Here is a 12,536-nt window from a genome sequence, read left to right as displayed (position 1 = left end):
TTGTGATCGCAGTTCTGCCAGATTCTGATACAGCTCCCATACATATTAATTTTACACATCCTGGATTTTTCAGAATCCCACATTTCCAAGGACTTTGTTCTTTTTATAAGACTCTGTGGCATTCTGTTGCATACATTCGGCTAGCGTTGCCCACTTATACCTAAACACATTGAAACATAGAAATTTGATGGCAGATAAGAACCAGTCTGCCCATTTTGTTCTGCTTTTAAGACTCAAACTTTTATCAGTCCTTGATTTTGTCTTAGATTCCTGATAGACATACGCCTATCCCATGCATGTTTATATTTACCCACTGTGCTACCCTCTACCCCTTCTGCTGGGTGTCAGCTCCACTTACATACCAAGTAGAGTAAAACTTCCTTATCACATCTGACTCTTTTACGCTCTAGTATTAGATTGACCTTGTTCTAGTTCTTCTTCTTTGAAATAAACATTCCTCCTGTGCTTTATGTCCCTTTAAGTATTTAAATGTTTCTATCCCATCGTTCCCAAATGCAATACCCCAAAGAAATCATTAAGTTAAAAATGATTAGGCGGTCAAGGATGGAAACTACCAGGCTTAGGGGCTAACTCCACTTACTAGTCTAGTAATATGGCGTTCCAGATACAGATGGTTAACCCTGCACGGTCCTGTCCAAGATTTATTACAATTACCTGCCTACAGAAGGAACAAAACAAGGATCCAGTACTGGTCATATCATTGAAACCATAATAGCCCAAGGGTTAATTGTCCTCCTGTCCCCTTTTTGCACGCCAGTTATCATGGGACCAGTAACTTATGGCCAGCCCTGTGGAATCAGTAATGGTAATTGTTTTTTAGAAAAGGTGGTAACCCCTCTCCCGTCCTGTGATCCTAGTCATCACTTCGCTGAAAAGACATTTCACATCATCCGTTAAAGAGAGAGACATTCCAAGACTGGTTAGTCTCTACGCGGAGTTAAATAAAGGCTTGTAGGTCTGTTTTGCATTAGGTTCAATACCTTTTTTATTTTTGACCTTTTCAGGAGGCTGAAACAAAAAGAAGAATAGTGTGTGGCCCCTGGAACCCAAACAGGTGCCTGCCCCTGCTGGTGTATATACTGTGCTTAAACCCTTTTAAGTTGCTTCTTTGTAGTTCCCAGCCGCTGGTAGTAAAGGTTTTCATTAGCAGAAAGCAGAACATCGGTGTCTAAAGTTTCTATAAATGTGAGTTAGTCACGCAAAGCCGGCTAACTCCTGGCAACACTCAGAGAGAAGGGAGTCAATAAACAAAAAGGAAGAAGGGAAAAAAGAAATCTCCTTTTCAAAGCGAGAGGAAGGTCAGGCCAACCCAAAAAATGTGTATAGACATGTAAGCGGAGAGTGTGTGTGGAGGGGCTGTGTGAGTAGTGGTGTGTGGAGGGGCTGTGTGAGTAGTGGTGTGTGGAGGGGGCTTTGTGAGTAGTGGTGTGTGTGTGTGTGCGTGAGTAGTGGTGTGTGGAGGGGGCTGTGTGAGTAGTGGTGTGTGGAGGGGGCTGTGTGAGTAGTGTTGTGTGGAGGGGGCTGTGTGAGTAGTGGTGTGTGCGTGTGTGCGTGAGTAGTGGTGTGTGGAGGGGGCTGTGTGAGTAGTGGTGTGTGTGTGCGGGAGTAGTGGTGTGTGGAGGGGGCTGTGTGAGTAATGGTGTGTGTGCGGGAGTAGTGGTGTGTGTGTGTGCGGGAGTAGTGGTGTGTGGAGGGGGCTGTGTGAGTAGTGGTGTGTGTGTGTGTGTGTGCAGGAGTAGTGGTGTGTGGAGGGGGCTGTGTGAGTAGTGGTGTGTGTGTGCGGGAGTAGTGGTGTGTGGAGGGGGCTGTGTGAGTAGTGGTGTGTGTGTGTGTGCGGGAGTAGTGGTGTGTGGAGGGGGCTGTGTGAGTAGTGGTGTGTGTGTGTGTGTGCGGGAGTAGTGGTGTGTGGAGGGGGCTGTGTGAGTAGTGGTGTGTGTGTGTGCGGGAGTAGTGGTGTGTGGAGGGGGCTGTGTGAGTAGTGGTGTGTGTGTGTGTGCGGGAGTAGTGGTGTGTGGAGGGGGCTGTGTGAGTAGTGGTGTGTGTGTGTGTGCGGGAGTAGTGGTGTGTGGAGGGGGCTGTGTGAGTAGTGGTGTGTGTGTGTGTGCGGGAGTAGTGGTGTGTGGAGGGGGCTGTGTGAGTAGTGGTGTGTGTGTGTGTGCGGGAGTAGTGGTGTGTGGAGGGGGCTGTGTGAGTAGTGGTGTGTGTGTGTGTGCGGGAGTAGTGGTGTGTGGAGGGGGCTGTGTGAGTAGTGGTGTGTGTGTGTGCGGGAGTAGTGGTGTGTGGAGGGGGCTGTGTGAGTAGTGGTGTGTGTGTGTGCGGGAGTAGTGGTGTGTGGAGGGGGCTGTGTGAGTAGTGGTGTGTGTGTGTGTGCGGGAGTAGTGGTGTGTGGAGGGGGCTGTGTGAGTAGTGGTGTGTGTGTGTGTGTGTGTGGAGGGGGCTGTACGAGAGACAGGAAAATCATCTCAAAGCCTGGAGACAATTAGCTTTCACCACCACGTTAAACCCTTCTGGCAGAATGTTGTATCCCGGGTTCGCTAGCGGTGGCGATCTTGAACAAAAGAAAAAAAAAAAAAAGACTTTTTAGATGTTTTTGACCCGTTTTCAATGGTTCAAATGAATTTGCTCTGTAAGGGAAAATCCATATTCAACAGAATCTGTGTGTGAGTCACAGTCTGCGTCGGGAAAAGTCTGAAACGCTAAATATCATTCTGTTGAAGTTGAGCCAAATGATTGTATCGCAAATGATCAAATTGTCCTGAAACTGCACGGATGTAAAAGTTAAGCGTTTAACCCCTTCTGTTGAATTTGTTGACATTTCATTATTACATTTCCGTGGGAATACCAAAAATGTGGGTGTTTTTGGCTTTTAAACTGATCACATGTATTTATTTACGCCTCCTAATTATTATTATTTTTATTTATTATTGCTATTATTATTTAATGTTATGTGATTGCCCCACACGTCTGAAGAAGTAGGGTATCTCGTTAAAATCAAATGATAAAAGCATTGCTTCCAAGTAACGTAACCCAGTCACATCTGTACGGGGGGGGGGGAAAGCCTCAAGGATCCACTTTCAGTGTTTCTGAATGTTTGACCTCTGCCTTGGGATACGGCGAGATACGACTTATTATGAGAAAGAATATATTGGGTGACGACATCTCCCTTTTTCCAAAGAAGAGGGTAAAATACAGAACACCCCTCGCCTGTATTATCTTTGCGTGGCGCATGCTCTTCTTGGCACTTGTCCTGTGCGTTCTGAAGACTCATTCTAAAGTTTGCACTTGTATAACACAGAACAAATAATAAAGGGATATCAAACCCTTATCCCAGCTTCATCAAGTGTGGGCAATGCTGGTGCCTACGTATTAACTCGCAAAATAAGCCAAATGCTGGGGATCTTTGATGGACTCTCAAGTCATTTAGGACGCCCCTGAATGTCCATTTACACAAAAGTTTGCCCACCACATTTAGAAGTCCATGAAAGGGTAGATTCTGCTTTGTAGAAGCACTAATTCTTTGGCAGTAACTCCGAGATCCAAAATTAACTCAGAATAAAATGACGCGCCGATGTGTGGACATCATATAATTACATCCAATTACTAATTATGATACATTTCTTGTAACACGTCTAGAACACGCTTAAGAAGGCTGGGGTTTTCCAAGGTTGCCCGGACATTTTGTTCTCTATTAAAAGAATAATGCAAGCCTTTTATAGTTCTTGGATGGGTTGGCCAGAGCCGATTACATTTTAATTTGAGAGCCCTGATCTTCAAAACCAAGAGAACCGATCTGACCTCCAACTAAGGTTTACCGGTATTTATTACATCCTTGAATTTAACTTGTCATGTAAAAAAAACACCTGGACGTAGAGAAGATATGGTTAACGTCAACAAAGTTGCAATGATTGTTTGAAATAATTGGAATAATCAAATACATATTTTCTGTCTGTAAAATGAAACGCAATGAATTGATGCCAGCATCCACCATGACTTTTTTTTTAATGAATCCATTTGAAAAGTTGAATGAACTGGGGGTCTTTGTATCTTTTACGGGGATGATACTTAATCTCATTGTGACAGAATGACGCTAAGCTTTGATCTGTGTCCTGTAAAGTGAAAATACACCCCTGGCCGGGGGGTATTCACAACGAGACAAACGGTCTCAAGCCAAGTGAAGCCAACTTAATTGTACTCTGTAGGAGAAAAAAAAACGTTTCACTAAATCAGAAATGAGAATCTTGATCCCATGAATTGTCTGACTACAATATCCATCAACCGACTAGGTTCTTAGTACCAGGAACAATGACATTTTCTGTGCCTTTATCTTTGAGAGCGTCGATTGCCTTCCAACACTTGCCAACATTCTTGTCTGATAATGAGGGCAGAATGTGGTGGTAACACCACTCTCAATCCATTTAAAGTCTCTTTCTTGCTTGATGGTTTGCTGGGATAGGGGTTGCACCAAGTCAGGGCAGTCGGGAGGTATGGATTAGAGAGTAGCTGTGAAGTGGCTAATCCTGTCCATCATCTTAAAGTGTACAATTTGCCAAGCTGTGCTTAATATCGTAAACATTATTGCAAAGACATGTGACCTATATTTTTTGTTTTCACTCTAGGTTGCTTATGTAGGTCCCTACATTCAGATCTCCTACACAATGGCTACAGTGCAGGCGCTTCCAACGTCCATTGACGTGACTCCTGAGGACAGCATTGCTGAAAGTCATTCCAAAGCAGAGTCGCCCGACCCCCTGGACAGCATGGGAAGCGTCAGCAGCCTCATCTCCGGGAGATCGTATCACGACAAGCAGTGCAGGGCCTCCGAATTTAACGGCAAGAGCCGTAAACCGGTGAACATGCCTAATTTCTTTAAGCCACAAGAGGGACTTCTAAAGAGTAATTATACCTCTCAGGATCCTATTTTTAATGGACTTCCTACTAAAAAACCTTGTGCTGCTACCTCTGGGAGTAATGGGAATTATGTCTATGTCAACGAGGACTTTAAAGGGGAATGGCATGAAGCGGCCAACAGCCCCTCCAGCGATGTGGAAGATGTGCGGGAAGAGAGATCTCTCAATGGGAATATCAGAGGACCTCCACCCAAACTCATCCCTGTTTCAGGCAAACTAGAAAAGGTAGATCATAATGTTCTATTGGAACTAGTATAACCAAAATATGAATCCTGTTAAAATATCCAGGGTTTATTCTCGCACATGTCTGAGTGATCGAATGTGGCTTCTGTGTCTATTTAACACCTGGCTTGGCCTTTGTTCTCAAGCAAATTATTGCTGCGTGAAAAGGCTTTAGTTGTCTTAATACATTAAACAATGCTCTGCAATGTCTATTATATGACCAAAAAGGACCACTTTCTATGGGACCAAGAGATTGCGGCCCATGGAATGGAAGCGATATTGTCACGTTACTGTTTTTTTTATCGGAGCTACAAGGTGTTTTCAAACAAAAGGATATTTTCAACGTATTAAAACATAACATTTTAAACATATGGAATCAGTGTTTTTGATGGTTGCTCCACTTTTTACCAGTGTTCTTTATCCAAAATTCCCAGTTTTTGTATATGTGGTAGTGAAAAAAGGACCAGAAAGCAGTAGCCCATCGCAGGTTGGATAACCGTCCTGTAATACACAATGTGTGTGTGTGTGTGTGAGTGTGAATACCAGGATTCCAGTGCCTTAGAACCGTTTTGTCCTGGGTTAACACAACTGTAAATAATATATCCACTCACAAGACGGCAGTAATTTAATAAAAATGACGCCAGTTGCGTGGTTGTATTGATCAGAAGTCTAGACTGAACACTCAATTCTTATCTCAAATTTCCTCCAATACTTTCCGTAGTGAGTCTTTACATTTGTTCATCTTTCCCATCCCCCATTGTGCTATATATATATAAGTTACAGCCGGACAGTGTCATGCATTTTTAGCAATACAGAAGCTTTTCCTTGCATTGACAAATTAACCTGACCATTATTAATGTATTTTTTTTTGATAAGACTACTTCTTTAAACTAAATATGTCTCTTGGTCCTGCTTTAAAGAGTCTTTCTGTTTGAAACACTCTGCAGAGCCGCTTGGCTTCTTCCCTTTAGGGCTGGTGGCGTCTCCACTTGTGGATTCTTGAACCCTGCAACATACATTATAGCATTATGGAAAATCGTCATACATATGTCTTTGTATGAAACCAACTCTGATATCCAACAGTGTTCGTTATACTCTGCCATACCCAGGATCACGGCATTTGTTGAGTTTTCTCACTCCATTCGGATTAATACATTTGAAACAAAGATATGCTGTTCAATTTATAACAGAACTATAAGTTTAATACGATTAGTTACTATTGGTGTCATTATATAACTTGTTTCTACCTCTCCACTTTTGCAGAACATTGAGAAGACCCTAATAAAGCCAACAGCTTTCAAACCAGTAGTGCCCAAAAAACACAACTCCTCACTCCAATACCTTGCCCAACGCAATGGAGGCCCAAGCCTTTCAGAAAGCCAAGGGAGTTTAAATCTCCTTTTTAATGGGAATTCAATGGGGAACAACGAGAAGCACAGTTCCTTCAGCTGCAGGACCAGCTCACACTCGGGCACAATGTCGGACTCAGGGCGTAACTCATTGTCCAGTCTTCCAACCTACAGTACAAACTGCAGTCACCAAATCGAGCCGGTCAGTATTTCCATGGGCCACATTAACTTGGATAATCACAGTAACCTGAACGGGTTTTCTGACCGAGGATCCAGAGGTCGGACGCGTCCCTCGAACTCTGACAGCGGGCGCTCTTCGTCCAGCAAAAGCACCGGCTCTATAAGTGGAAGGGGGAACCCGTCTTCTGATAGCGGCTCTTGTGACAGATCCCCGATCAACGAGGAGATGATTATCAGGGAACTGGAAGAGAAATTGAAGGACAGAGAATTGGAGCTTCAGCAGTTAAAAGAAAATCTGGACGAGAATGAAGTGGCTATTTGCCAGGTTAGAGAGCATAAATATAATATATGCATTTTTTGTCCCAGAAATAACCTTTATGGTTTTCCCTTCTGTTTCTCCCGCGGCTCCTCTGTTTTCATCCTTTCTGTCCTCCTCCGCCTCCTGATCTTTTCAGTACATTACCGTATAAGATTTAATAATGTATAGATTTAACAATAAAAAAATCAACATACAGCAAAACATTGTACATCATCCCAAAAAGCTTCTTTTGTATTTCTTCAGAGTTGGAGTCCATTTAAATGTCACGTTGTATACCGGAAGGTACATTTTTGTCTATAGCAATCATTAGCAAGAGCTATAAGGGTGTATGGTTTACAATACTATAGATGGTTCTGTGTCCTTAAAGGGCCTGCCATATGAATTTTTTTCCCGCTAGACAGACTGATGTGCCGTCAACCTGAAATGGGTCGAGCCAAGCACCTTTGCAGAGTGTTTCACACGGCAACACTCTAGAGCACGGGGAGATTATAAGAGACTGAAAGATTACAGAGAAAGGAACATATATGTAAAAAAAATGGCATGGCTTTCTTTAAATGCACACCTTTTTTATACCAGTTGTCGGTTTGGATAAGGCAGCCATAACCCCCCCCCCTTAATTTCAGGTGTATGAGGAGAAGCAGAAACGTTGTGAGCTGGAGATGGACGACCTGCGTCAGAGCTGTGCCTTGAAGATGAAGCAGGCTTCTCAGAAGGCTCAACGGGTGCAGCAAGTGCTCCAACTGCAAATATTCCAGCTGCAGCAGGAGAAGAAGAAGCTGCAGGAGGACTTTTCCCAGCTGCTGCAGGAGAGGGAGCTGCTTGAGAAAAGGTGTGCCTCGTTTCAGAGGGAACAGACAGAGCTGGGGCCGCGGCTGGAGGAGACCAAATGGGAGGCAAGTCGGAAACCCTACGCATTTCTGTTCTGTATCTCTCTTGGTTAGCAATATGTCTAAAGTGTAGGAATCTTTCCGTATTGTATACGTCTCCAAGATGGAGAAGACTTCTGCCATTAACTTCTTTCTGCTTGAATTTAACCCTAAGTTAAAGGATGGCTCAACATCATTTATATTTAGTTTAGATAAACCATAAAGATACTTTTAAGGTCTGTACTATATCCCGAGACTGGTACATCTGTTTGTTGTTTTTCTTTTGTTCAGATCTTATCATTTTAGCATTATTCTAGCATCAAAACTAAAACACAAACACTAAATATATTGTTCTTTATTTTAGGTTTGTCAGAAATCTGGAGAAATATCATTACTGAAGCAACAGTTAAAAGATGCTCAAGCCGAACTGGCGCACAAAGCCAACGAAATACTTCTGCTCCGGGCCCAGCTTCGAGAAACTCGAGCGGACCTCCAGCTGAGTGAAGAGCAGGTTCAAGAACTTCAAGACACAACGCACACTAAGACGCTGGAGCTCGAGGTGTGTGAAAACGAACTGCAACGCAAGAAGAACGAGGCGGAACTTTTGAGGGAAAAAGCCAGTAAGTTGGACCAAGAAGTGGCCGGCCTCAGAGAGGCAGCAGTAGCCAGTCTGCGGCACGGACTGTGCCATTGCCAAGAGAAGGAAGATCCCTTCTTGCTATACGAAAGCGACGAAGCTAAAGCACAACGGCAGACTACTGACGACCTGCAGAGTTTGAAGCAGTACACGGAACGTCTCAGGGAAGCGCTGGTGAGCGAGCGGCGCCGCAATCAGGACCAGATGGAGAACTTCGAAGAAGAACGTCGCGTTTGGCGAGAGGAAAAAGAGAAGGTCATCAGATATCAAAAACAGTTACAACATAACTATATCCAGATGTACCAGCAGAACAGGGAGCTGGAAAGGGACATCAAACAGCTCAGTCTGGAACTGGAGGCCAGAGAACTGGATGACTTTGACTTGCATGGCGCAGAGATTCAGTTCGAAGAGATCACCGCCACAGAAATTTAAAGCCAATGAGACACTACCACATATGCCTTTTTACTGGGACCTTCCACACTCCTGCCAACGGGGTCGCCAACGGGGTCACCAACGTGCACCTAACCCACGGATACTCTCCCAAATTAATCTTCTGTTTGTGGCTACTAGAAAAAAACACATATCTCAGCTTGGTTGGCATTTAAGCATAATCACCCTGCGGGCTGGAACACAGATCTCACGAGGTTTGTTCAACCACAGCTGGCGAGTCAGAATGTCCACACTGGCTCTATAACCCAACAGGTCTATTCACTAAGTCACTAAATTACAGTTACAAGCTCATGTTTTTCTGAACCTCAAACCTCTTACCAAGTTGAACACTGAACTCGTAGTGTTCTCTCAGTTTTGCCAAGCGTCTACCAAGTTCCATGTTAAACCTCACTATTGAAAGCAATAGCGTTCTGCAGAACGGCATTCGTATCCATGTGTGTGTGGGGGGTGCCTCCATACAGTTTAGCTAATAGATCGCTAATCAGTTTAGTAATCTGACACTCGTTTTCGTAACAAGTACGTAACAAGTAAGAATAACCGAGTGGTTCCAAAGCAAAGCGCGTTGGAGAAGTCAGAGAAACATACAAGTGGTTTTTGTGATGATTTCTTCATTTTGTTTAAATTTATTTCACAATGTTCAAAAAGGGGTCTGTTCACTGAGAATGTTGGACCATTCTTGAATTTGCTATGGCGAGAAGAACAATTTTTCACCAGAATCGCTACTAAAATCTACGTGTATATTTCTGTATAATACGCCGTAGGACAGACCTCATTCATACACGTCACTGTCACGTTGCGTATGATCCTATGCATAAGGAAGCGATTCCATTGGACAAAAGTCATCAGATCCATTCTCAGTGTTACACAAGCCTTTACTTCTCATTCTGCTTGTTCTAGCAACAGGCGGATATCTACCACGGAATGTTCTTCACATATTCACTAATAACAAATTGTACTTAATTGATGCGGTTCTACGACCGTCTGTAAATAATGTAAAATAAGAGTTTGTTAATACAGAATGATTGGTTTTTGTACAAACTACAATGTCGCCATTCTCTGACTGTTAGGGAACGATAGTCGCTTTAAATCTCAGGTAGGCAGTTTGCTAGAGCACAATCATAAAAAAAACATAAAAAAAAACGCGGTAGAAAAAAAAACAGTTTATCCTCTTGACTGCCACATGTGCCACAAACCAAAGTGGTCTAGAGCCAGTTAGCGTCAGGATAATTCCATCTATCTCTGGGTTAATTATTTGTAATCCCAATAAAACCCTGGTTAATACCAAAACTTTTTTTTAAATGTGTGTATTTTTATTTGTTTGTATTTTACGTCTTAATATATGAAGCGGAGCCATTATCGGCAGGTGATCCCCTTTAAAACATGCCCAAAAAAATTACCTTTACACTGGAGAAGACGCTGTTTGTGAAAGTATTGAAAATATATCGCCTCTAATTTCTCTTAAGTGGTTAATTCTGTTTAACTTTCAATAATAATAAATTGCGTAATTTACCCATTCTCTAGTATAGTTAACATGAACAATGAGATAAGAATATCACATTTTCTGCCTAATAGCGGACGTTGCATCCCATCCATGCTTAAAAAAAATGGAATCCATGCACAATTGACTTCAATATTCATTAACAAATAAATTGGAATGTCCCTTTGAACAACAACCCATCATTGTTGTGACGGAATGCGCCCTACAATGAATCTTTACAGAGATGGGGTTGTAGGGTGTAAAGCCTGATTGCTGGTATGATATCTTGTTTTGGGCATGCGTGGATTAAGCTGTATAGCTTTACGGTGCAGATTGAGTCCATGGTTTATAATGTCTCCTAAGTGCCTGCCCCACGTGTAAGAAACGATGCGCCCACGGGAGTTCTCCGGGAGAAGCTTTCAAACGTTATGGAGCCATCGATCTGAAGCGTCCCATACCTACCAGTTAAATCTCTGTGTATAATAATTACAGCCATTATTCATCTAAAGAAAGACAGTGATCGTTCTCGTCTGACAGCCACTGCTTTTAGGATGAGATATTGTATACTTTATAAGCTGTATGCGCTCAAGCCTCATATCTAGCGATCTAGATATATACACGCTCCGTATTGACGCCCATGATTTTGGAACAGGATGGCCAACAATCTTATATAATACTGTTTAAAAGTTTGGTGTCGCTTAGCTGGTTTTATGGGAAAACAAGGACATTTCTAGATGTCATAAGATGTCATAAAATTTCAAAATAGTTTTCTAATGATCTGTTTTAAACTTAAACTTGGATCAGTGAACACAACGTGCCATTGGAACACAGGAGTGATGGGAGTGATAAAGGGCCATTGGAACACAGGAGTGATGGGAGTGATAAAGGGCCATTGGGACACAGGAGTGATGGGAGTGATAAAGGGCCATTGGGACACAGGAGTGATGGGAGTGATAAAGGGCCATTGGAACACAGGAGTGATAAAGGAGTGATGGGAGTGATAAAGGGCCTCTGTACGACTATGATGAGATTCCATGAAAAATCAGCTGTTTCCAGCTACAATAGTGAGTTACAACATTAACCCCGTCTGTGCTGGATTTCTGATCCATTTCATGTTGTTTTTTTTTTAATTTAAATTAGCTTTTAGCATAACTAAATCCAAGATTTTCAAAATTCCTGTAGTTTCAAGTAGAAGTTCATGGCCGATGACCTTGGGAGCAAATCAGTCGCTGGTTTTAAAGACGTGACAAATACAAACAGCCAAAACAAAGCAGCTAACGGGCAAAATAAACTATAGTTAGACCAGAGGTGGGAATTAATTAATTGTCCAAGTCAAAGTATCTAATATTGTTTTGATGTGTTTTAGTGCATTAAACGATTCACAAGTTACAATTACAAATATCATTATTCTTTCACACGCGGGAGCAGGAAACGGGGTATCTGGAACGTCGGAGGCAAAATCGCTTTCCTGCCTCATTGACACCAATGCTTTCCGAAGGGCAGACCCAAGGGAATTTCTCCTGCAGGGGACCCTGTGTAATGGATAGTGTAACACGGGAAGATTTGTATGAATTATACTGGGACAGCTCAGCCCTTCTTGCAGGAAAACGCTCACTAGTTTAGGCCCTTCATAATGCATAATGAAGTCAGGGAGCGGGAATGGATACACGATGAAAACGGCTTTCAAAATACGCCTTCGCGTCAGCACAAGAAATGTACATCCCAGTAGAATCCAGACACTTGCCGGTTACTCTTTAGTGCCTTCTCAGACTTTTCAAGTTATTTGTGCCCCAGGGCTGATGGAAAACTCAAATTATTTATAGAACCATCAGCATCTGTTTTCCCTACAGTAGTTATTAAAATATAGGTATGTTTATTTGAAACTTCCCTTCTGTGATCGGCCGTGGGGTAGGCAGATGGAGGGGAAATATGTAAAAACAAAACTGGATCTGTACCAGGTAAACCAACTTTAAATAATGTGAAATATACCAACGTCCATTAAATCTTTTAATAGAACAGGCTCTGTCCTACTTCACTTTGCTTACTCTCTGGGGAGTCTGAACGTCTGGCTCATTAACTTCTAAAAAAGGGATTTATTCTACACATCC

At 42.8% G+C, this 12,536-nt stretch overlaps 1 protein-coding gene across 1 annotated transcript; it reads left to right on the top strand.

The window, feature by feature from the left end:
* The first annotated feature begins 4,676 nt into the window (after nucleotides 1-4,676).
* On the top strand, nucleotides 4,677-8,933 carry LOC149288625 (leucine zipper putative tumor suppressor 2 homolog). Its single transcript, XM_089491543.1, has 4 exons — nucleotides 4,677-5,153; nucleotides 6,414-7,004; nucleotides 7,622-7,891; nucleotides 8,229-8,933. The coding sequence occupies exons 1-4, from the start codon at nucleotides 4,677-4,679 to the stop codon at nucleotides 8,931-8,933; spliced, it is 2,043 nt and encodes a 680-aa protein (XP_089347669.1).
* Nucleotides 8,934-12,536: the final 3,603 nt, after the last annotated feature.

The sequence above is a fragment of the Sceloporus occidentalis genome, unplaced genomic scaffold, assembly GCF_023333645.1.
Source record: "Sceloporus occidentalis isolate IW3139 unplaced genomic scaffold, rSceOcc1.0.p SCAF_50, whole genome shotgun sequence".
Lineage (NCBI taxonomy): Eukaryota > Metazoa > Chordata > Lepidosauria > Squamata > Phrynosomatidae > Sceloporus > Sceloporus occidentalis.
Note: the sequence above shows the minus strand (reverse complement) of the source record. Positions and strands in the feature narration are given on the sequence as shown.

Coding starts and splice junctions, on each gene's coding strand:
- LOC149288625 (XM_089491543.1), top strand. CDS start 4,677: ATGGCTACAGTGCAGGCGCTTCCAACGTCCATTGACGTGACTCCTGAG. Junction 5,154..6,413: donor TTTCAGGCAAACTAGAAAAG/GTAGATCATAAT, acceptor CCACTTTTGCAG/AACATTGAGAAGACCCTAAT. Junction 7,005..7,621: donor ATGAAGTGGCTATTTGCCAG/GTTAGAGAGCAT, acceptor CCTTAATTTCAG/GTGTATGAGGAGAAGCAGAA.